Source organism: Bufo gargarizans, chromosome 8, assembly GCF_014858855.1.
Source record: "Bufo gargarizans isolate SCDJY-AF-19 chromosome 8, ASM1485885v1, whole genome shotgun sequence".
Taxonomy (NCBI): Eukaryota; Metazoa; Chordata; class Amphibia; order Anura; family Bufonidae; genus Bufo; species Bufo gargarizans.
Window position 1 is genome coordinate 142,225,460 of NC_058087.1, and position 25,503 is coordinate 142,250,962.

The window sequence follows — 25,503 nt, forward strand, 5'->3', positions numbered from 1 at the left end:
TGAGTATAGCAGTGATGCAATTCAGATTTATCCATGATTCCAATGTTTGCATGCTATTTTGTGCATGGAGCGGTGTGCTGCTGCATATGGTGTTTCTTCGCTTTTGCACCGCAGCTGTGGTAGCGTGCACCTGTACTTTATTTCATATTGTTTGAAGGTGTTGGTCTAACTTAGTTTTTTTGTATTTTTAGAGACCAGTTGAGCTGGTGCCCTCCTCATCACAGACTGGAACACACATCTTCCTGTCCCGTTTTCCCATTGTAGATCACTTTGGGAAATGTCAGTTAGGTGACTGCCCCACCGCCCACCAGGCTGTGTAACTTTCCTCTGCCCCCTCTAGACTTCCACTTCTTATATTAAGAATGCCCTGTGAACCCCTCACCCTAGGTCTCAGCGCTTGTTCATTGCAGTTACAAGATCACAGGTCTTAGTGCTTTCTTAGAGAGCAGCAGGAGATCCAATGAGAACACGTCAAGACTGGGAGACAAGACACATGCGCAAAAAGACAGCGCTAGACAAGTTATCTAGCCCTGTCAATTCAGGGGAAAGGGGGAATGAACTGAGGCTGAAGGGATGTTATAAATTGGTGCTCCGAGAGCTGTGGCTGGCCCCTCGGTGCTCCAGTGAGCTCATTTGCATATGAATAAAAATGCAATTTTAGCAGCAAGAGGGTAACAGGTTTAAGGGTATAGTTTTCATCAGAATGATCAACCCTTGTTGTATGTTTCAGCAGTGTCACAGGGCAGCATGGATTTGATCAATTAGGTTTTCCAACATTCATCCAACATCCATCTTATATGTCAATAAGATCCTGTTGAAAACTGCCAAGTTACAATGTAGACCACTACACTACATCCTGCAGTGCCTAGTACTATAATGTTGTTTTGCCAAGAAAAGTTGCAAATAGGCTGAAAAAAAAAAAAGAATCATGCCCACATAGTTAAAGATGTGCCTACATGAGCAGATGTCTTAGATCAGGGATGCTCAATCTGCGGCCCTCCAGCTGTTGTAAAACTACAACTCCCACTATGCCCTGATGTAGGATGATAGATGTAGGCTGTCCGGGAATAATGGGAGTTGTAGTTTTGCAACAGCTGGAGGGCCGCAGGTTGAGCATGCCTGAGGTAGATGATACATGGTCCAACAGTACCAGAGAACAACAGGGAATTCAATAAGGTTATCACAAAGAGAACTTCCAATATTCTGGAAGACTGATAATGATAATTTCTGATTACTGAAAACACTTCATGTTTCTCTACAAACAGGCAGATTCTCAGTGCAATCATCATTTTATTCTAGAATTCACCTTTTGAACAATATATCAATAAGATTCCCCTGAATCTGAAGACCAGAAAAGTAGATTTCTACCAGAAATTGGGGAGATAAACAAGCATTAAGTCATATTTGGTTTAGGATGGAGGTTATTAAGGCATAATCCAGCACCAGTATGTGGGCCAAAATATCCTTTTTTATTACGCTGTCCTCTCTTCATGAGTAGAGTTCCTTATGTTATGTCCAACTGTGTACAACTAGAGCATGTGTGAATAGTAGCTTAGAAAGATCTATGCTGTAGATGTATGTTAAATATCTTGTAATGGTTCCCAGGAGCTTCAAGTTACGCTTCTGGAAAAATACAGAAGACTCAACCTTAACTAGCCATACAGATTAGATCAATGTTGGCCAAATTCCCTGATTTTGTCAGAGCTGGATGATCATGTAAAGTTATGGCCGGGGGGGGGGGGCAGGGCCTTTAGGGGAGGCCTACATGACGGTGGGGTTTGGTTCAGGGAGAGCCCGGTGGGGGGGAGGTCCTTGAAGTTGGTTATAGTCACAGGTAAGGATGATGGGAGGGCTCCTTGGGCGGGGCAGGACTCCCAGTGATGGCGAAATTTAAATGGGCCATTCAGTGGTGCTTCTGAGCTGGGGGGCAATGGCTGGAGGCAAAATTGGCTCACCCCGGTGGGGTAATTTCAGTTATTTGGGGCTTCAAGGACCTCCACCTGGGTGGATTTATTAAGAGTTATGGTTTTTTATATATGTTAATGTTGTATGTTAATAAAACGGCTGCTGTGGCCAATTATTCCAGCTTGCCATCTGAGTTTTTATTAAAGGCTAGGAGTATTTCGGAATAGTGGGCTGGGAAGGTTTTGGTTGGAGAGAGGCTGGAGGAGTGGCAGGTAAGTTTCAGGGGTCGAACGGAAGGTAACCAATACCCCGTCATGTGTATGGAGGCCTTCAGACTTTCTCAAGACAGCAGATTTGGGAGAGAAGGATCAGGCTTTTGGATTTAAACATGCCTGACACTTTAGTTCTCAGGGAAATAAACCATTTCCAGAGGTCTGGTAGCAGCATAGTCCACTCTCCACATTCAGAACACATGCATGCACTGTTGAGAGATAGCTATATCATGTGTATGACCGGCCTTATTCTTAGGCTGCTTACAGATGGCTCCTTCTTGCACTATGGATGCTACAACCTGGACCTCCCATGGTTCATCTAACCATAGTTAGACCACAGTAGGTTTCTATGGGATTCGAACTCCAGTTCTGGAAAACCACTAGAGGTCTGGAGGTTGTGACTATAATATAAGCCCAAAATTAATCTATATTAGAAATAAAGTTTTATAGTAGAGATAATATATTATCATGGGCAACTTCCTTGTTTTCTTTCCCCATGTCTTCATAGTTCTCCAATGTCTTCAGTCTTATTCTTACCTACAAGGCATCTGTAATAAAAATATAGCATTTTCACAGGCAAGGCCTGCACTTAACGGGTTAACGGAGCAGTAATTAATGAGCAAGGAGGTTATGTCAGTCTTAATGTCCCATTAACACCGTCAGGGCCATGAAAAGGAATGGGATATGCAGGGCCACTTGCTAAGATGCTAATTGCTCTCTACTGCATGTGTGTCACCTCCATACTGTTAGGTGTGAATGATGTCACTGCATTTTATGTGATGTGATGCAGGCACAGCAGTGTATACCCCTCAGCTGTTATTATTACATCTGGAGCAGTATAACACACGGCTTCCGTGCTCGCCGCCTTTCACCCCAATGTAACAATGATATCAAATGCACCGTATGTTCCCAGAAAGAAAAGGACGGCATTAATCACATCATGGAGGGAATCGGACGAGAACCAAGGAACAGTGAATCTATTCATCAGTGGGACTCGCTAGACCTTATTTATCAAAACTGACTAGTAGAAAAACTGCCCTCGTCATCCACAGCAACCAATGAGAGCTCAGCTTTTATTTCTTACACTGTGCTAGAAAAATGAGAGCTGCGCTGTGATTGCTGGCTACAAATCTAACAGGGTTGATGTTCCTGGAGGGGTACACCAAATGGAAAAGGATTTAGGTAAACTAGAGGAATAGTCAAAAATCTGGCAAATAAAATTTAATGTTGATAAGTGCAAGATAATGCACCTGGGGCGTAAAAACCAAAGAGCAGAATATAAAATCAGTGATACAGTCCTAACCTCAGTATCTGAGGAAAGGGATTTAGGGGGCATTATTTCAGAAGACTTAGAGGTAGGCAGACAATGTCATAGAGCAGCAGGAAATGCTCGCAGAATGCTTGGGTGTATAGGGAGAGGCATGACCAGTAGAAAGAGGGAGGCGCTCATGCCGCTCTACAGAGCACTAGTGAGACCTCATTTGGAGTATTGTGCGCAGTACTGGAGACCATATCTCCAGAAGGATATTGATACTTTGGAGAGAGTTCAGAGAAGAGCTACTAAACTAGTACATGGATTGCAGGATAAAACTTACCAGGAAAGATTAAAGGACCTTAACATGTATAGCTTGGAAGAAAGACGAGACAGAGGGGATATGATAGAAACTTTTAAATACATAAAGGGAATCAACAAGGTAAAAGAGGAGAGAATATTTAAAAGAAGATAAACTGCTACAAGAGGACAAAGTTTTACATTAGAGGGGCAAAGGTTTAAAAGTAATATCAGGAAGTATTACTTTACTGAGAGAGTAGTGGATGCATGGAATAGCCTTCCTGCAGAAGTGGTAGCTGCAAATACAGTGGAGGAGTTTAAGCATGCATGGGATAGGCATAAGGCCATCCTTCATATAAGATAGGGCCAGGGGCTATCCATAGTATTCAGTATATTGGGCAGACTAGATGGGCCAAATGGTTCTTATCTGCCGACTCATTCTATGTTTCTATGATGCGGTTGTACGGATTGCTATAGGCTATAATTAAACGAATGAAGACTGCATGGCTTAGTCGGTATTCATTGTCAATGGCTGCGCAGTGTTGAAGGTGTCATGTGCCCATTATCAATGCCAACTGGCTAAACAGCACATCCTTCATTAGTTCAATTAGAGCCCGCAGCGGCCATATAGCCGAGCGGTACTTGACCGCACCAAGGCCGCTCTGCAACCGAATACGCCCCGTGGTCGTACCCTTAGATAGTTTAGATAAATGAGGCTCATTTCAGTAAATCTATTTCATTAGTTTATGGTTCACTAATGTCAACTTAAAGTGAGCGCGTGAAAACTGATTTAGTCACTATATTCTATGGGCTGGCAAATCTCTGGCCTGGGCCATCAAATATATTTTAAAGGCTATGTACACCTTTAGGAGCTTTTTTTATTATTATTGTATTTTACTAATTTTGATAAATTTTTTTTTTTCAATTGGTCTTAAAAATATGGAGTATTTTTTGTCTGTACAGAGCTAATATTGCTCTAGTGGCAGCATGTGAATTTTCTCTCTTTTCTGTCAGTTAGGGAGCTGATGGGCTCCTTATCCCTGACATTATAAACACTCATTATAGCTCAGTTCTTATCTTACTGATAAAGCGTGTGGCTTAACAGGGTTCTCTGGGAATTAAGAAAATTAAAATACTTAAATATTACTTTATTATAAATATATTCTCAAATACCTTTCATTATTTATAATGGTTTGTTTTGTCCGTGGAGCAATCATCAGGGGAAACAAAATGGCCGCTGTCCCATCAGTTCACACAAAACCTATCCTGATCATACATGAGGACAAGTTACTTTACAACACTGAGATAAAGAGCTGCCTCATCCTCCTCTCTGCTCTACTTGTCAAGGATTATGATCCTGAATACAGATGATAAGAACTTTAGCTGAATCTCCTGGGAATTTAGTTCATAAAGAGACATGAAGTACAGAAAGGACGGACAGGACAGACTGTGGTAATGTGTTGCTGTGGTAATGGAGACTGCATACAAGTGCTGCTGCTCATTAGCCACATCTCACCCCCTCCTCTCATGTCTCCTCGTCTTCTCCATTCCCACAGAGATTCACCTGTATTCAGGATCATGATTCCTGACAGGCAGAGCAGAGAGGAGGATGAGGCAGCGCTATGGCTCACTGTGGTGAAGTGACTTGTCCTCCTGTATGATTAGGACAGGTTTTGTGTGTACTGATAGAATGGCGGCCATTTTATTTTTCCTAATGATTGCTCCCTAGACAAAACAAGCCATTCTAAGTAATTATAAAATAATATTTAAGTATTTTCATTTTTTTAATTCCTGGAGAACCTCTTTAAATAAGTGTTTATGACCTCTTAGTAGTTTAGAGAAAAGGGTTATTAGATGACCGACACCAAGTGAAAGTAGCAGTCACACAGTTAGAAAAACAGTAAACTTTTTGTGACAGAACAGCTCAATATTTTTAATAAAGGCCAATTGAAAAAAAGATTTTTAGCCAGAAATGAGTGAAATGCAGTAGAAACAAAAATTGCCTCCAAAGGTGTACATTTATAATGGCTCCTTGTAACCAGTAAACTTGCTTTATGGTAAATTTTTAAATATTTATGCCTTAATATTATTCATTAATATCTGATTTGTAGGAGGACAATGCCCCACACCACCGCCGATGGTGCTGGAACTTGCACTTTGAAAAGAGCCAGATACTTAGCTCTGGTCATGTTTACTAGCTGTGCTGGGGTAATGCAGCTTAGCTACCATTCACGACCACTACACTGCTAGTTCCTGTGCAGGCGGCTGCAGGGAACAGCTGTTTGGTGAGGGTGCATTCTGTTGGACCCTCACCAATTGGATATTGGTGACCTATCCTGAGGATAGGTTGTTAATCTCAGGAGCTGGAAACCAAGAGGGAGGCATAGTATTGTGACAGACCCGCTAATTTCAGCGGTCTGTCACTTCTGTGCTGGCAGTCAGTACTTTTAGAGTACTGACCTGCCGAACATGCAGCACACGCCAGCGCTGCGAGGGAGAAAGGTTTGATGCTGCTTGCTGCCCTGGCCCTCCCCTGCAGGTTTCTTTACTAGGCACAACGGAAAGACACGTGTCAATCAGCATCAGGAACGGAGGAGGGCGGGGGCAGCGAGTCTTATCGGACTCATCTCCCTCAGAGACGGCACTTGCTGTGGGGTTCAGTGGGTCTGTCACTACACTATGCTGCTGTGTAGAAGAATCCAGGCAGACGCAAGGTGTTTCAAAGGCTTATGCTTTTTCTTACATCATAAGGTATACACTCTCAGGACGCGTTTCGGCCCGTCCAGCTTTCATCGATTAGTTGATGAAGGCTGGACGGGTCGAAACGCGTCCTGAGAGTGTATACCTTATGATGTAATAAAAAGCATAAGCCTTTGAAACACCTTGCATCTGCCCAGTTTAATCTACACTGTGTTACCGGGGATTCTCGTGTACTATATGATGATGCGTGCTTTTTATTTTTGCATTAATCATTAGATAACTCCTTTAACTATTTATTTTTTTAATTTTCTTCTTCTGTATGGTGCAGTGGATTTTTTTATTAAACGATGTCAAGTATATTTTCAAATAAAATAAAAAAAGACAAATCTCCCCCAAATGTGGATGTCAAAGATATGGATGTCAAGCAATTAAAGGTGTTTTACAAGACATATACTGGTGACTTATCCTTGAAGCTCATCAAGAGAATGCCAAGAGTGTGCAAAGCAGTAATCAAAGCAAAAGGTGGCTACTTTGAAGAACCTAGAATATGACATATTTTCAGTTGTTTCACACTTTTTTGTTATGTATATAAGTCCACATGTGAAAATTCAGAGTTTTGATGCCTTCAGTGTGAATCTACAATTTTCATAGTCATGAAAATAAAGAAAACTCTTTGAATGAGAAGGTGTGTCCAAACTTTTGGTCTGTACTGTATATGTACCCCTTATCATATGTTCAGTGCCATGGAATGAATGTCGGTTTAATAATAAATAATAATAATAATAATAATTATAAGTCTTGGAAAACCCTTTTAAAACACAAAATAAATTACAAAGCTACAGAATGTTCCATCACATAAATGCCACGTCAGCAACATGCCTGCGAGCCCTTTAATAGTTACTAGAAATGATTCTTACTTTACACATTGATACACATCATCTAGCGGGGAAAAAACACTATAGCACTAATTGGACTGACTTTTAAATACAGATAATGCATTAAATACTGTACACTCAGGAACCATTCTAGTCATAATAAAACATAATTACACATAATTTCATATTTACAATAAACGCAGATGTTACATAAAAGGAAAAAGCTCTGCCGTACCGCAGCCGAGGCATTCTTCCCGTCCAGTCAATGTTCTAAATCTCAATATAGAACAGGAAGAAGGTGGTTACTCAGTGTGGGACTGATTCAGGGAAGAAGGCTAAAAATTATTTCTATTGCCTGATGTTCACTGCTAATATGTGGTTCTAAGTGGAGATGAGAAGATCCATTCTTAATCAGTTTACGCACTTATATAGCGCTACTATATTCCACAGCGCTTTACAGACATTAGCAATGGGCTGTCCCCGGTGGGGCTCACAATCTAAGGTACCTATCAGTATGTTCTTGGAGTTTGGGAGGAAACCGGAATACCTGGAGGAAACCCAAGCAAACAGGAGAACATACAAACTCCATGCAGATGTTGTACTTGGTCGGATTTAAACCTAGGACCACCAGTTCTACCCACTGAGACACCATGCTGCCCCCATATGCTTTAACGGATATTACTGTGTATTAGTCTAACTAGTTTTCCCGGTTTGTTGCATGAAAGGGGTTGTTCACCCTTGGATTGCTTTTTTGAGACTGTGGCCAAACCTTCTGTGGTGAGCATACTTACCTGATCCCCACTGCCAGGTTCTGGGTTACATCACTATTAAATATAGGACGGCACATCACAGATGCAATGAACGTATATCAATGTCTTCATCCAGCCGAAAAAAAAGGTGCATCATGTAACATTACAGTATTGTTTTGGGCCTTGTAGCAACATGGCCTTTTATCAAGCCAGGATGAGATGCACAGCCTGTGTATCAGAGTGGGTTCCAGCTCCATTGCTCGCCATCGGGCACATAGGTTCCGGGTCCCCCAGCGTCAATGACTAGTGATGAGCGGGAGGTGCCATATTTGATTTCGACGAAATCGAATATTCGTCATTATTCTAGTTATCGCGATTAATATGCGATTTAAATAATCGCGTATTGCAATTATAACTTAAGGCTACTTTCCTATTGGTTTGATATCTAGAATTAGCGAAGATGACGAATATGACTGACTATGTATTCGTCATATTCCTCAAAACGAAGATAACAAAGTATTCTCCATCTTCGTTTTAGCTACCTATTCGTCAACTTCGCTAAGTTTGACCAGGTTACGGAAAATGTTTGCAGCAGTGGCAGAACTAGAAATGACTGGGCCCCACAGCAAATTTTTGAATGCCTCCCCAAGCAACTCCCCCCCACCACCACTCCCATGCAACCCTGGCTCCATCTGTTTCCTACACGTATATAATGTCATTGTATAATTCCGTTGAGGGGCCCTGACAATAAAATCTTTTAGTCCTCCTCCTGGGTGGGCCCCTTCTGTGTTTGGGCCCCAAAGCAGCTGCTTCCCCTATAGCTGCACCCCTGGTTTGCACTATATAAGCAATCAGAACTAACTACTATCGGTAGGAGGTGCTATTGTGCTATTTGCTATGGGTCCCTACTCTTCCATACACTATCACCCCTGCCCAGAACACGTTATATGTACAATGGAGCCTATAAACAGACACAAAGCCATACATACAGTATTTATAATATAGCATGGTCAAGATATTACTTAGTTGCACTTTATAAGATCATTCATGTTTCAAGCCAATTATGCTGCAGTCTGCATTTATATCGGAATCACAGGAACAAAAGCTGTCATCTTCTGCACAGTCAGTAGTGACAGGGGACACTATTACACGGTCAGTGCTGAAGTCTTTGTTACCACTACAGCATTTTAACGCTATTGATAAGATTTTCATCCTAATAAATGACATGCTTTTCATCATTTCTCCATGTAGTAATTGATATTGTAATGGTTGCTACAGCTTCAGTATAGATCAAAACTGATGTGACTTTGGTATCTTGTGTCTTATTCACATTGCTACCATCAGGGTTGGGCTGGTCCACTAGAGTACCAGAGGATCCTCTGGAGGACCCAGCCTCTGATACCATAGTGGGCCCCAAAGATCCAGGAGAGAAAAAAACCATTTGGCTGCCTTTGGAGCCAATAACTTGCCACTAGGATCGATTTGTGTGATTCAGAACTTATTAAACTTTATTAATGATATAGATGTTGGGTCTCAGAAACCCCAGTCTGACTCTGGCTACTATATCTAAACTCTACTGATTGCAGGACTAATATTCTTATCTCCAGCTCGGGTGAACATTTGCTTCACCTTAAAAATTTGGACATGATAGGCCATGCCCAATGCTGTTAAGTTACTCCCCCGACTATACTAAGCCATGCCCCTCGTTGACAGCAAAATAAAGGAAAAAAAAGTCAGCTGGCTCTAGTGATTGGGAGTGAGAGAAGCCTCAGTCAGTCAGCTTGTGCCCACTGAAAAGTAGAACATGGCAGCGTCTGTCCAGGCCCTGGACCAGACAGAGGACAGGGTGCCAGGAAACCCGACTGTCCAGCCTATTGTCGGCCAAACACACATGGCCGACAGTTTAAAGGGGTTGTGCCGGACCTGGTCAAACTTACCAGGTCCGGCTGCTAGGTTCCAGCTCCATCGCTCCACAGCCACCTCTGCAGGTCCTGGGTCTCTCGGAATCAACATCCTATTGACGGAGGTCATGTGACCGTCACTTGGTCAAGTGCTGCATGGGTAACAGGTCACCACTGCGGTCATATGACCTCCGTCAACAGGATATTGATTTGCAGAAACTTGGGACTTGCGGAGATGGGGCGATGGAGCCGGAACCCAGCAGCAGGGACCAGGTAAGTATGATCAACACCATGGGTCCAGCCACTCTGTAAGGTCTGGTAGAAAAAAGTTTAAAGTTGTACAACCCCTTTAAGGTCTATGGGGAGCTCATGCTGCTTCCTCAACAAATGATGTTGGAGAAGGGAAGAATTGGGTAAAGTGAATATTTCTGAACTATCCTTAGGTTTTCCTAGAGGTTAAGCTGCCTTCAGTAGTGCCTGCCTGCAGCTCTCTTCTTTCTCCCCATTGACAACACATACACACTCAGCCGAACTGAATGTGTATATGTATAGGGGAGTTTTACTGTATATATATAGGGGAGTTTGGACTGATCTGACTGGTTTCACCATATAAAGAAATCACTACGTTTATATTCTGTATCCAACCAAACCCATGATGCACTTCTCCCTTCTCTGCCCCACCTCCAGCACCATCCCAACAACGCCCAGCTAGTTTATAGCCCCTCCCACCCAGCTAGTTCTATAGACCCTCCCCTCTCACTGCGCTGCCCATGGACATAACAGCACAGGAAATAAGAATGGACCTGCGTGGACATGGATATGTGACCACAGTCCAGAACGGGAGATAGGAGCAATAAAAGGTACAAGAAAGACATTATAAAATTACAGCTAAATGATTATTTTAAATGATGCTAATGCCAAACCGGAAAAACCCTTTAATATACACTTTCAACTGGCTCTAAATGTGGAGTTTCATTCTCTAAGATTATTTTTACTTTGGTGAACATTAAAAATTAAATACCTAAAAATGGCAAATCTAAAATACTTCAGCAATTCTTATGCTGGATGCAATGTAAAATTTTCGATTTATATGACCTAGAGTTATATGCCCTAACAGATTTGTGTATTCCTGGTAGTACCATCTCTGTATATAAAGCTATCTAATTTACTGCAGCTACCCTGCTGGGTTATATTGGTTGCATCTTGTTTTACGTTTTTTTCTCATTAAAGCATAGCCATATTGTAGGTAACTGGGGATCTGTAAGACATTGCAATGCCCGCAGTCATTATAATAAACATGGAAAGTAAAACAGTTTTATTTTTTCGAAGGAGTCCATTCGGTCTCAGCAACCACATAAAAATTATACCCGCTATGAAAAATATCACCTAGCCCCGCTATAATTCTCTCTGTCTCAGGTGCCATTACCATCAGAAATGTTCCATCCTCTAAATGCAGAAGGCTAGTGGGATTTCGTGAAGGTTTTAATGACCTGGGAGACTACAAGGGAACTGGAAAAAAAGATCTAGAACGAGTCAGCTACCACAGTTAACTCATGTAGGCAATTTCTCTTAATGCATCCCATGTCTCCAAGAAATAACGTTGATCCTGCTGAGATGAAGGACCATTTTCACCTTTATGTTTTTTTATATTTTTCTTTGCTTTTATCTGTTCACTCTTAAATATTTAGAGAGTTGCTCTTCGGTGTCTTGATGTTCTCTTAAAGGAACAAGGTGGTTTCCAATGTGTGTCTTATTATTATGTCAAGTGTGAACTTAAAGTGATCTTATGAGAATGATCTAAAAAAATCTACTTAAAAAAAATTATAATTATATTAAAGGACAAAAAGCCCCCAAAAAATGTTTTACGCCTTTGCAAAATGCGGTGGTTGAACTTCTAAATGATCTGTTAAAGAAAACCCTTTGGATGAGTCATCAGAATTAGATCGTGAGGGTCCACCAAGGACCCCCACCAATTAGCTGTTTCAGAAGGCACAGGTGCTCACAGTAGCACTGTGGGCTTCTCTCAGCTCACCAAAGTGGGGGGAGGGGAGGAACACCAGAATGATAACGGAAGGAAAATGACCAGAAACTAGGCCTCACGGCTAGAGAAAGGGAAGAGGTCACCACCTAGGAAACACTAAACCTTGCCATGACTTCTGTCAGTATGAATAGACCCTGAAGGTGGGAATATTCATACACCATAAACCTAGGCCCTAGTAACCCTGGAAAGCCCTAGGAGTAGTGACAGGGTCTGAGACCACTGGTTCCTTCCCAGATGAACGAACCAGCGTCTCCCTGAGGCCTAGTAAACAACGAGCAAATGTGAACAACAAAATACAAAGGGAAGTAAACTTATCTTCAATAGAAAATGGATTAACAATAACACAGATGAGGAACTCACACCAGCTCTTCCAACTCCAGGCAGATAATATCAACCGCATGGTATGAAGTGTCCAGAGTAAATAGAGGAGCAGCAATGATCACAAGCTGCACCTGCGGCAAGAGGTGTGGTCATTATCAACAACAACACTGCAACAAGTGAAAACAGATAGGCTGTCAGATAACCTAACGTGCAGCCAGTCTCTCAGATCTTCTAACCTCTGTCACAGGAGGCACCGTGACAGTACCCCCCTTCTATGGGTGACCTCCGGACACCCAGGACTGACCTTATCTGGATGAGCCCTGTGAAAGGCTTTCACAAGACGACTGGCATTAACGTCGGCAGCTGGGACCCACATTCTCTCCTCTGTACCGTAACCCTTCCAGTGAACGAGATAGTGGAGGGATCTATAGAGAATTTGTGAGTCTACTATCCTGGTGATCTGAAATTCAAGATTACCGCCCACCATGACAGGAGCGGGAGGCAAGGAGGATGGTTCAGCAGGTTCGACATATATCTTTAGCAATGATTTGTGGAAAACATTATGAATTTTTAAAGCCTGTGGAAGTTAAGGATGAAAGGCCACCGGGTTAATAATGGCAGAGATCTTATATGGACCAAAAAATCTTGGACCCAACTTCCATGAAGGTACCTTCAACTTAAAGGGGTTGTCCGGGTTCAGAGCTGAACCCGGACATACCCTTATTTTCACCCCGGCAGCCCCCCTGAGCCTGGCATCGGAGCATCTCATGCTCCGATGCGCTCCCGTGCCCTGCGCTAGATCACGCAGGGCACAGGCTCTTGTGTTTACAATAACACACTGCCGGGCGGTAACTTCCGCCCAGCAGTGTGTTCGGTGACGTCACCGGCTCTGAGGGGCGGGCTTTAGCTCTGCCCTAGCCGTTTTACTGGCTAGGGCAGAGCCAAATCCCGCCCATCAGTGCCGGTGACATCACCGGGCTGCCTGTCAGCCCCATAGAGAGCCCGGTATGTCACCGGAACTCAGAAAAATGCCTTTGCCCTGCGCGATTTAGCGCAGGGCAAAGGAGAGCATCGGAGCATGAACTGCTCCGATGCTCATGTGAGGGGGGCTGCCGGGGTGAAAATGGAGGGATGTCCAGGTTCAGCTCTGAACCTGGACAACCCCTTTAATGTTTCTTGTGGACAGCTACACAGAATCACCCACTCTCAGGTCCGGACCACTCAAGTCTCAACAGAAATTCATGTGCTAAGACAGTTGTCTATGAAATAATCACCCCAATAAAGAATCTGTCTCGATTGCCAATGGTAGGAATATGTTTGCTTAATCATGGTAAACCTAGCACCAAGGAAGCAGGCAGACCCTCTAGCACAAAACACGAAATTGATTCTTGATGAAAAGCACCCACTTTTAAATAGATGTCCTGCACCATTTGTGACAAACCTTTTTGTGTGAGTGGAGCGCAATCAATTGCAAACACCGAAATATTTTTGTCTAATGCACTTGTTGTCAACCCATGCATACGGACAAACTGACCATCAACTAGGTTAACCCCTGCCCCACTGTCAATAAACACTTCAATTCCCACAGTTTTGGAATCTAGCGTCACCCCGACAGACACGATAAATCGGGTACTACCGGTAAATGACAAAAGTAAATTCTCAGATTCCCCACCCACACCACCAGGAGTGAGATGAGGATTAAACATTTTTTTTTTGTTTTCACTTAGACGCTGAACATAAGGACATACGTTAACAAAATGTCCCCCTTTTCCACAGTAAAAGAAGAGTCCCTTCTTAAGCCTAAAGTTCTTATCACCAGATCCAGGTGTAGCTCCCCCCAACTGCATTGGCTCATCACCAGACATGAACTCAAGTGTCTCTCTATCCAAAGTGTCGGAGTAGGCCGCCACCGCCCTGAGAGTGAGGCAACTTAGATCTCTCTCTCAGCCGTCTATCAATACGTACAGCAAGGGACATGGCCACTTCCAATGACTCAGAATGTTCGTGAAACACCAACGAGTCCTTCAGGCTCTCGGATAACCCTTGACAGAACTGACTTTAGAGAGCTGGACCATTCCACTCCGTATCCATAGCCTATCTCCTAAATTCAGAGAAATAGGTCTCCGCAGAATGCTCTCCCTGCCGCAAGCCTTGCAACTTGGTCTTGTCCAGGGAGATCCGATCTGGGTCATCGTAGATAAGAAATAGAGCGCTGAAAATTCATCTACCGACCAGAGGGACTGTGATCCAGTCAACAACGAAAAAGCCCAAGACTTGGAGTTACCTTTAAGTAACGAAATGATTATACCTACTTTTTGACTCTCGTCCCCAGAAGAGTTAGGATGTCGTTTAAAATATAATTTGCACGACTCCCTGAACCGAATAAAATTACTACTTCAACCGGAAAATCTATCCGGAAGAGCGACCTTAGGTTCAGGACAGGCCTGGTTCCCGCTGCCGGAACCAGCCGCCTGTGGTCTCTGGATCTGTGAGACGGTCGTGCGGAGGTCAGCTACCTCAAAGACAGCACCTGCAGTTTTTCGACCAGTGCAGAAATAGTATTAATCGCTGCATTGACAAACAAAATCGCATTTTTTTGGCGGTTGATAATGTCACAAAGTGGAGGGAGGGGAGGAACACCAGAATGACAACAGAAGTAAAATGACCAGAAACTAGGCCTCACGGCTAGGGAAAGGGAAGAGGTCATCACCTAGGAAACACTAAATCTAGCTAGCCCTGACTCCTGTCAGTATGAATAGACCCTGAAGGTGGGAATATTCATACACCATAAACCTAGGCTCTAGTAACCCTGGAAAGCCGTAGGAGTAGTGACAGGGTCTGAGACCACTGGATCCTTGTTAGATGAACGAACCAGCGTCTCCCTGAGGCCTAGCAAACAACGAGCAAATGGGAACAACAAAATACAAAGGGAAGTAAACTTATCTTCAATAGAAAATGAATGAGTAGGAACACAGATGAGGAACTCACACCAGCTCTTCCAACTCCAGGCAGATAATATCAACCGCATGGTATAATGTGTGAGTCCAGACTAAATAGAGGATCAGTAATGACCACAAGCTACACCTGCGGCAAGAGGTTTGGTCATTACCAACAACAACACTGCAACAAGTGAAAACAGATAGGCTGTCAGATAACCTAACATGCAGCCAGTCTCTCAGATCTTCCAACCTCTGGTATCGCAACTCAGCCCTATTCACTTGAATGGGGCTGAGCTGCGCCTAGGTCATGTGACCGATAAACATGACGTCACTGGCCTTGGAAGAGGCCTCAGCATTCACCAGAGTGCAGTGACCTCTTCAAACAGCTGATCAGCGGGGGTGCCGGGAGTCAGACATTCGTCGATCTGATATGGATGACCTATCCTGAGGATAGGTCATCCATATCAGAATCTCGGACAACCCCTTTAACTTGTCTCTGAACCTGAGATATCCTGAGATGCATGACTCTACATGAAAAAAGACGCTTCAATAGACCTATCGGTCAGATATCCAATGCCCAAACTATCTTATATTAAAAAGAACCTATTTGTCAGCCATAGGTTTGCATGTTTAAATATATGCATACAGTTTTACTGGATGGTGTTCACTTGGTATCATGGCATATATTACGTAACACAATTCTAGAAGGGTTAAGGGCAGACATTTGTCCACATGCACCATAGTAACAAGAGCAACCACATACTCTTTGGGTTCCCATTCATTTCAAGGAAGGGTACAGACAGAGCAACATCTAAAAAGGTATGTTAGGACTTACCTTGCATTGTCTCTCCCATGTGACTTCAAGAAGTTCATATCTCTGTATCTTGAGAGAAATGCCACCAACTGGTCATTTGTCCTGTTAAAAAAAAAATCAAAGATAGGACATATTAGCCATATGAATCCTGATGGGTGCTGAAGGTTATAATAAGCTCTAACAAGACAGAATGCAATGATGATTTATGGAATGCATCAGTACCAATTAAGCTTCCATTACGATCACACTGAAAACATTGTCCTTGAAGTGTATCGTAACATCTAGAAGATCATAGATGCTCGCTGCTATTTCTACACAGACAATGCCGATAGTACTCATTACACCCAGATGACTCTAGGCCTGGATGTGGAGATGAATAAGATAAAGCAGGAAACCTGCTGAAGCTCAGATGATGGTGTATGGTGAAAGGTTCAGAGACTAATGAGTTATTAACGAAACACATGTTAGATAAGGTTACATGGTGAGTCCTCATTATGAAACATGCAGAGGAGGAGTATATACTGTAGTACATAAATGGAAAACTGAGGAACAGTTCTTCAGCAGCTATTTCGACTCTTTAGGACCTACCTATTTTGGACCAGACAATTTTTTTCATACTCCCACTCTAAGAGCCATAACTAGAGATGAGCGAATCAATTCATCTCATCAAGCAGAGTTCTACACCTGCGACCGGGTGTCCCTTAAGCTGAGGATGCTACCCATGTCGCTTGATTGACAAGGCTAGACATCTTGGGCGGCCCTGACAATCTCATGCCTGCGCTGCTGCTTTGAGTAGTGGTGCAAGTGCAGAGGCTCCTTCTGAAGCAGCGACAGTTTAAAGGCTATGTACATGTACACCTTTGGAGGCAATTTTTTTTAATTATTGCATTGTACTCATTGTGACCTAAAAATAATTTTTTAATTAATTGGTCATTATTAAAACTATTGCATCCTTTTTTCTTTACATAACTGATTTGCTCTAGTAGCACCCTTTGGATTTTCTGTCTTTTCCGTCAGACCAGGAGCTGATGGGCTCCTTATCTCCGCTCTCTGACCTTATAAACACTAATTATAGCTCAGTTCTCATCTTACTGATAAGAATGTGGCTTAAATAAGTGTTTATGACCTCTTAGTAGTTTGAGATAAGGTTTATTAGATGATCGGCATAAAGTGAAAGTACCAGTCACACAGTTATAAAAAACAGTTAACCCTTTGTGACAGAATGGCCCAATATTTTTAATAAAGGCCAATTTAAAAAAAGATTTTTAGCCCAAAATGAGTAAAATGCAATAATAAAAAAATGTTTTCTCAATTTTTTTTTAAAAATTCTAAAAACCTTTTTTTCTTAATTATTATTCAGGTTGGAACAATTGAAACATTTTTATTTAAACATTTCATGCTGAATTATATTAATATAACATTTAATGGTGTCACAACCCGTTAAATATTGCAAGTACTGCATTAAGTAAAGCTTATAGGGGGTCATTTTTTTAAGACCAGCGTTTTAGACTGGCGGTGGATCGCTGAAGTTATGTAGAAGTGCCGGCCTCTACATAACGTCGGCATATCCAGTGCTGGTCTAAATTTAAGACAGCTTCCGAGCCGTCTTATATTTAGATAATTTTCTACCCCTAAAACAGGTGTAGAGAACGATGAATGAGACGGGTCTGCCGGCCCGGCCCCTTTCCCGCCCACTTTTTTAGACCTGGCGTAAGCTAAGAAAAGTCGTGCAATCTGCGCCAGGGATACGCCTAATATAGGCGTATTTCTGATCATAGATGACCCCCATAGCTCTTTTACTTCTCCACTACACAGTCTGTAAAAAAATTTTTGCTTGCGACAAGCACACGGTGAGCGTGCTGTATTCCCTTTAAAGCAAAGCAAGTTCCCAAACTGCACAAATAAACAAATGACTAAACAAGCCATATATTAACTATTAACTTAGAGGGAAGCCATGCTGAGATGTAAACCCACCCCAATGAGGAAACTGATGATTTCAGGCCAGTCAGGGCCTCTTTCCTTGCTTACTCAAGTGAACATAAATGCCTTCCAGGGTTCGGCTTTGCATCTCCGTTTGGCAGCTATAGGAGGGGGCCCTCCCTGTATAGAATGCTGCATAGATTTCTACATTTTCCACTCGGCTAATTCCCTATCTCAGGGAGATGAATGGACATTTAGTGGATTTACTTAGCAATCTTTCCACATGAAATAGTTTCAATAGCAAACTTCTTAGTGTAGGTTCCAAGAAAGCATTTCCTTGATTTGCTCTTCTGGAAGTAAATACTAGAAATGACAAACTTTCTATGCAGGAAATATATTTAAAGGGGTTGTGTCACTTCAGCAAATAGCATTTATCATGTAGATAAAGTTAACACGAGGCACTTACTAATTCATTTTTCCATCACATTATACACTGCTCGTATCCATGGTTACGACCACCCTGCAATGCAGCAGTGCTGGTCGTGCTTGCACATTAGAAAAAAGCACCAGCCTGTGTGCGCTTCTGGCCACCAGAGAGGCTGGTGCTTTTTTCTATAGTATGCAAGCACGGCCACCGCTGATGGACTGCAGGGTGGTCGTAACCATGGGAACAAGCAGTGTATAATGTGAGGGAAAAATTAATCAAGTCAGCAAAGGAAGCAATATGGACATTAACAAGACATTAGTAAGTGCCTTGTTTTAAAATTCTCTACATTATAAATGCTGAAGTGACAACCCCTTTAAGGGCTCTTTCACACTTGCGTTCTTTTCTTCCGGCATAGAGTTCCGTCGTCGGGGCTCTATGCCGGAAGAATCCTGATCAGTTTTATCCCAATGCATTCTGAATGGAGAGAAATCCGTTCAGGATGCATCAGGATGTCTTCAGTTCCGGACCGGAACGTTTTTTGGCCGGAGAAAATACCGCAGCATGCTGCGCTTTTTGCTCCAGCCAAAAATCCTAAACACTTGCCGCAAGGCCAGATCCAGAATTAATGCCCATTGAAAGGCATTGATCCGGATCCGGCCTTAAGCTAAACGTCGTTTCGGCGCATTGCCGGATCCAACGTTTAGCTTTTTCTGAATGGTTACCATGGCTGCCGGGACGCTAAAGTCCTGGCAGCCATGGTAAAGTGTAGTGGGGAGCGGGGGAGCAGTATACTTACCGTCCGTGCGGCTCCCGGGGCGCTCCAGAGTGACGTCAGGGAGCCCCACGCTCATGGATGACGTGATCACATGGCACGTCATCCATGCGCATGGGGCGCTCTGACGTCATTCTGGAGCGCCCTGGGAGCCGCACGGACTGTAAGTATACCGCTCCCCCGCTCCCCACTACTACTATGGCAACCAGGACTTTAATAGCGTCCTGGCTGCCATAGTAACACTGAACGCATTTTGAAGACGTATCCGTCTTCAAATGCTTTCAGTACACTTGCGTTTTTCCGGGTCCGGCGTGTAATTCCGGCAAATGGAGTACACGCCGGATCCGGACAACGCAAGTGTGAGAGAGCCCTAAGGGGGGATGTCTTCCAAAAACACAAAAGGTGACTTTATGTTAAATGCAATGGTCATCTTCTCCCTAAAGGTCTCCATAGTGTACAGGTATACAAGTAAAGGACATTCAAGCAAACAATGGAACAAAACTGTGCTTTGCCTTTATATAGAAAGTAGGTAAGATAATATGGGGTTGTCTCACTTCAGTAAGTGGCATTTATTATGTAGAGAAAGTTAATAGAAGGCACCTACTAATGTACTGTTATTGTCCATATTGCCTCCTTCGCTGGCTTGATTAATTTTTCTAGCACACTATACACTACTCATTTCCATAGTTACGACCACCCAGCAATCCATCACTGGTGGTCGTGCTTGCACACTATAGGAAAAAACATCAGCTTTTCTGGTGACCGGGATCAAGGGAGCGCACATAGGCTGGCGCTTTTTCTTATAGTGTGCAAGCAGGACCACCACTGAGGGTTGTCATAACCATGGAAATGAGCAGTGTATAATGTGATGGAAAAATGAATCCAGCCAGCAAAGGAGGCAATATGGCCAATCACAATAGATTAGTAAGTGCCTTGTATTAAGTTTCTCTTCCTGAAGTGACACAACCCCTTTAAAGGGGTGTTGTTATCGAAGGAATCCAATGAAGTATGCCATGTGTGCCTACATGAGACGCACTTTGGACACTCTGACCTATTGGGAGATTGGGAAGCATTCAACTCCTTCTATAACTCCTACAGACTTCAGTGGACCTATCAAATGAGTTTTCTGAGTTTTTTTTTTACTGATGACCTACCCCTAGAATAGGTAATCAGTATGTGATTGGTTGGGTTCCGACATCCCGGGACCCCCGCCGATCCGCTGTTTGAGAGGGCAGCATCGGCTAACGTGGCTTAGAAGTCAATGGGGCTGCATTACCAAGCACAGCCGCTATACAATGTAAAAAGATATCGGAAAACCCTTTAATTATAGTGTTCTGGTCATAAAGTGTGGAAAGGGGTATAATAGGTCCACTCTCAATAGTTCAGAATGTCAAAAGTGTGACTCACGCAGGCACACATGGCATACTTCATTGAATGCTTTAGATAAGAACACCCTTTATATGGGTTCTCCAAGAATGAAGAAAATGAAAATACTTAAATATTACCTTATTATAAATATATTCTCAAATACCTTTCATTAGTTATAATGGCTCGTTTTTTCTGGGGAGCAATCATCAGGGAAAAGAAAATGGCCACCATCCTATTAGTACGCATAAAACCCGTCCTAATAACACAGCAGGACAAGTTACTTCTCAACACTGAGGTAAAGAGCTGCCTCATCCTGCTCTCTGCTCTACTTGTCAGGGATTACGATACTGACTACAGTTGATAAGAACTTTAGCTGAATCTCTGGGGAATTTAGTTCATGAAGAGACATGAAATACAGAGAGGATGGACAGGACAGACTGTGGTAATGTGTTGCTGTGGTAATGGAGTCTGTAAACAAGTGCTGCTGCTCACTATCCACATCTCACCCTCCTCTCATGTCTCCTTATCATCTCCATTCCCACACAGATTCACCGGTATCCAGGATCATAATCCCTGATAAGCAGAGCAGAGATAATGATGAGGCAGCGCTATGGCTTATTGTGGTGAAGTGACTTGTCCTCCTGTGTGATTAGGGCAGGTTTTGTGTGTACTGATGAACGGCGGCCATTTTTTTTCTCCCGATGATCACTCCCTATATAAAACAAGCCATTCTAAGTAATGAAAGGTATTTTTGAATATACAGTACAGACCAAAAGTTTGGACACACCTTCTCATTCAAAGAGTTTTCTTTATTTTCATGACTATGAAAATTGTAGATTCACACTGAAGGCATCAAAACTATGAATTAACACATGTGGGATTATATACATAACAAAAAAGTGTGAAACAACTGAAAATATGTCATATTCTAGGTTCTTCAAAGTAGCCACCTTTTGCTTTGATTACTGCTTTGCACACTCTTGGCATTCTCTTGATGAGCTTCAAGAGGTAGTCACCTGAAATGGTTTTCACTTCACAGGTGTGCCCTGTCAGGTTTAATAAGTGAGATTTCTTGCCTTATAAATGGGGTTGGGACCATCAGTTGCGTTGTGGAGAAGTCAGGTGGATACACAGCTGATAGTCCTACTGAATAGACTGTTAGAATTTGTATTATGGCAAGAAAAAAGCAGCTAGGTAAAGAAAAACGAGTGGCCATCATTACTTTAAGAAATGAAGGTCAGTCAGTCCGAAAAATTGGGAAAACTTTGAAAGTGTCCCCGCCAAGAGCAGTCACAAAAAACATCAAGCGCTACAAAGAAACTGGCTCACATGTGGACCGCCCCAGGAAAGGAAGACCAAGAGTCACCTCTGCTGCAGAGGATAAGTTCATCCGAGTCACCAGCCTCAGAAATCGCAGGTTAACAGCAGCTCAGATTAGAGACCAGGTCAATGCCACACAGAGTTCTAGCAGCAGACACATCTCTAGAACAACTGTTAAGAGGAGACTGTGTGAATCAGGCCTTCATGGTAGAATATCTGCTAGAAAACCACTGCTAACGACAGGCAACAAGCAGAAGAGACTTGTTTGGGCTAAAGAACACAAGGAATGGACATTAGACCAGTGGAAATCTGTGCTTTGGTCTGATGAGTCCAAATTTGAGATCTTTGGTTCCAACCACCGTGTCTTTGTGCGACGCAGAAAAGGTGAACGGATGGACTCTACATGCCTGGAGGTGTGATGGTGTGGGGGTGCTTTGCTGGTGACACTGTTGGGGATTTATTCAAAATTTAAGGCATACTGAACCAGCATGGCTACCACAGCATCTTGCAGCGGCATGCTATTCCATCCGGTTTGCATTTAGTTAGACCATCATTTATTTTTCAACAGGATAATGAGCCCAAACACACCTACAGGCTGTGTAAAGGCTATTTGACCATGTAGGAGAGTGATGGGGTGCTGCGCCAGATGACCTGGCCTCCACAGTCACCGGACCTGAACCCAATCAATATTTTCTGTTGTTTTCTGTTGTTTCACACTTTTTTGTTATGTATATAATTCCACATGTGTTAATTCATAGTTTTGATGCCTTCAGTGTGAATCTACAATTTTCATAGTCATGAAAATAAAGAAAACTCATTGAATGAGAAGGTGTGTCCAAACTTTTGGTCTGTACTGTATATATATTTTTTTTATTATTTTATATTTTTTCCAAATATTTTTTATTTCCATTTCATAAAGACATGTACATTTGTACCCGAAAGACATCAATTCAACAATAGAAAAGTCCATATTAACAATAAATAATTACAGTTTCAGGTTTATCGGAACAGCTAAATTTTCTGTGCTTGAATAGGTATTTTTAAATTTTTGAATATATTTATAATAAAAAAATATTTAAGTATTTTGATTCTTTTTATTCCTGGAGAACCCCTTAAATATGGTCTTACCTACTTTTCAATATTAAAGGCAAAGCACAGTTGTTGTTCCTTTGTTAATATCTTCAGGATAGGTCATCAGTACTGATGAGTGAAGTATTGTAAAATTTATATTCGGCTGCTTTGCCAAATTTCACAAAAAAATTCGCTCTGTGATGAATTACTTTATCATGAAGCGCATTTCTTCGTAAGTAGTAGGTGCAATGACAGGGAGTGGAAATTGCACCAGTTTCCATCATTGTGACCCTCAGATGCCGCGTTCATAGCTGATCACGGCATCTGACAGTAATAAGACAGTATAAAATAAAAAATATTTTTTTTTATCATACTTACCGCATCTATTTGTGGCCGCCGCCATCTTGATTGAAGATCTAGCACAAAATCTTGCGCGGCCCGTGATGATGTCATCGCGTGGGCCGGCATGGTAGTCACCATGCACGGGATTTTGTGCAAGATCTTCAATCAAGATGGCGCCGGCTGGCTCGTCGCTCCATCAGTATTTTTCAGCAGTTTTTTTTTTTTATTCCATTTTCTGTACATGATTATAGGAGAAACATCTTGTAAGTAATGTGCGAAAACATGCTGCAAAGTAAGAATGCTTTCAAAAACAGAAGCGTTAATAGTTTTAAAGGGATTCTGTCACCTCCCCTCAGCCAAAAAACGATTTAAAAGCAGCCATGCAGCACAGCTTACCTGGATTAGGCTGTGCTCTTTTATCTTGAAATCCGTCCAGCAGTTACTGCAAAAAACGACTTTGATCGATAAGGAAATGTGTCCTGAAGGTGCCCAGAGGGGCGTTTTTTTCTTCTTAGTGAGCCCAGTACCGCCCCTCTTTCAGTGCCCAGCCCGCCTTCCTTGCACTGTCTAACCGCCCACAGCCTCCCCTCCCTCTCCTCCCCCTCCCTCACGCCGAACGAAGTCTCGCACAGGCGCAGTACCCACTGAGGGCTGCGCCTGTGCGATCATCAGGAGACTGAGGGCGGCAGCTTCATCTTCGTCACTGGGCATGCGCCGAGCCCAGTGACGTCCGATGCTCGCTCTTCCCTCAGTCAGCAGGGAAGAGCGAGCATCAGACGTCACTGGGCTCGGCGCATGCCCAGTGACGAAGATGAAGCTGCCGCCCTCAGTCTCCTGATGATCGCACAGGCGCAGCCCTCAGTGGGTACTGCGCCTGTGCGAGACTTCGTTCGGCGTGAGGGAGGGGGAGGAGAGGGAGGGGAGGCTGTGGCAGGCTGGGGGCGGCAGTTAGAAAGTACAAGGAAGGCGGGCTGGGCACTGTAAGAGGGGCGGTACTGGGCTCACTAAGAAGAAAAAAACGCCCCTCTGGGCACCTTCAGGACACATTTCCTTATCGATCAAAGTCGTTTTTTGCAGTAACTGCTGGACGGATTTCAAGATAAAAGAGCACAGCTTAATCCAGGTAAGCTGTGCTGCATGGCTGCTTTAAAATCGTTTTTTGGCTGAGGGGAGGTGACAGAATCCCTTTAATTTATTCTGCAGCAGGACAACAAACCCAAACATCTGGCCAATGTCATTAAAAACTATCAGTGTAAAGAAGAACAAGGAGTCCTGGAAGTGATGATATGGCCCCCGCAGAGTCCTGATCTCAAAATCATCGAGTCTGTCTGGGATTGCGCAAAGAGACAGAAGGATCTGAGCAAGCCTACATCCACAGAAGATCTGTGGTTAGTTCTTCAAGATGTTTGGAACAAACTCCCCGCTGAGTTCCTTAAAAATCTGCATGCAAGTCTACCTAGAAGAACTGATGCTGTTTTGAAGGTAAAGGGCGGTCAAACCAAATATTGATTGGATTTACATTTCTCTTTTGTTTATTCACTTTGCATTTTGTTAAATAATTAAGAAAAATAACTATTAACACTTCTATTTTTTAAAGCATTCTTACTCTGCAGCATTTTTTCCTGCCTAAAACTTTTGCGCAGTATTGTACCTGTAAACTGTAGATGACTCACCGAATTCTATGAGAGAATGTAGTGAGCGTGACCTGTGCTGAGGTTACCGTGCAGGGAGGGGGAGGAGGTGAACTGTGATTATTACAAAATAGTAAATTCAGTGTATAGGGGTTACCTTACAATATAATCCTTTCTGTGATGATAATGAGCTGAATTTTTTGAAAAAAATATTTGAAAAATGAAAAAAAAAAAAAAAAAAAAAAAATATATATATATATATATATATATATAAATATTATAATATATATAACAATAGTTCATTTTCTGGACGATACATTTCCTTTAAATACATCCAGTAAAAAAGCTGCATTAGGCCTCTTTCACACTACCGTTTTTTTTTTCCGTTTTGCGGTCCGTTTTTTGCGTTCCGTATACGGTCCGTATACGGAACCATTTATTTCAATGGTTCCGCAAAAAAAAACTGAATGTGTTCCGTATGCATTCCGTTTCCGTATTTCCGTTCCGTTGAAAGATAGAACATGTCCTATTATTGCCCGCAAATCACGGTCCGTGGCTCCATTCAAGTCAATGGGTCCGCAAA

The 25,503-nt window shown here is 42.7% G+C and overlaps 1 protein-coding gene across 1 annotated transcript in view; it reads right to left on the reverse strand.

Moving 5' to 3' along the window:
• The window catches only part of XYLT1 (xylosyltransferase 1), a 302,674-nt gene that overhangs the window by 57,142 nt on the left and 220,029 nt on the right, over positions 1–25,503 (reverse strand). The window contains exon 5 of the mRNA XM_044303506.1: positions 16,091–16,171. Within this exon, the coding sequence (XP_044159441.1) occupies positions 16,091–16,171 (81 nt within the window). The remainder of the gene's footprint in view (positions 1–16,090; positions 16,172–25,503) is intronic.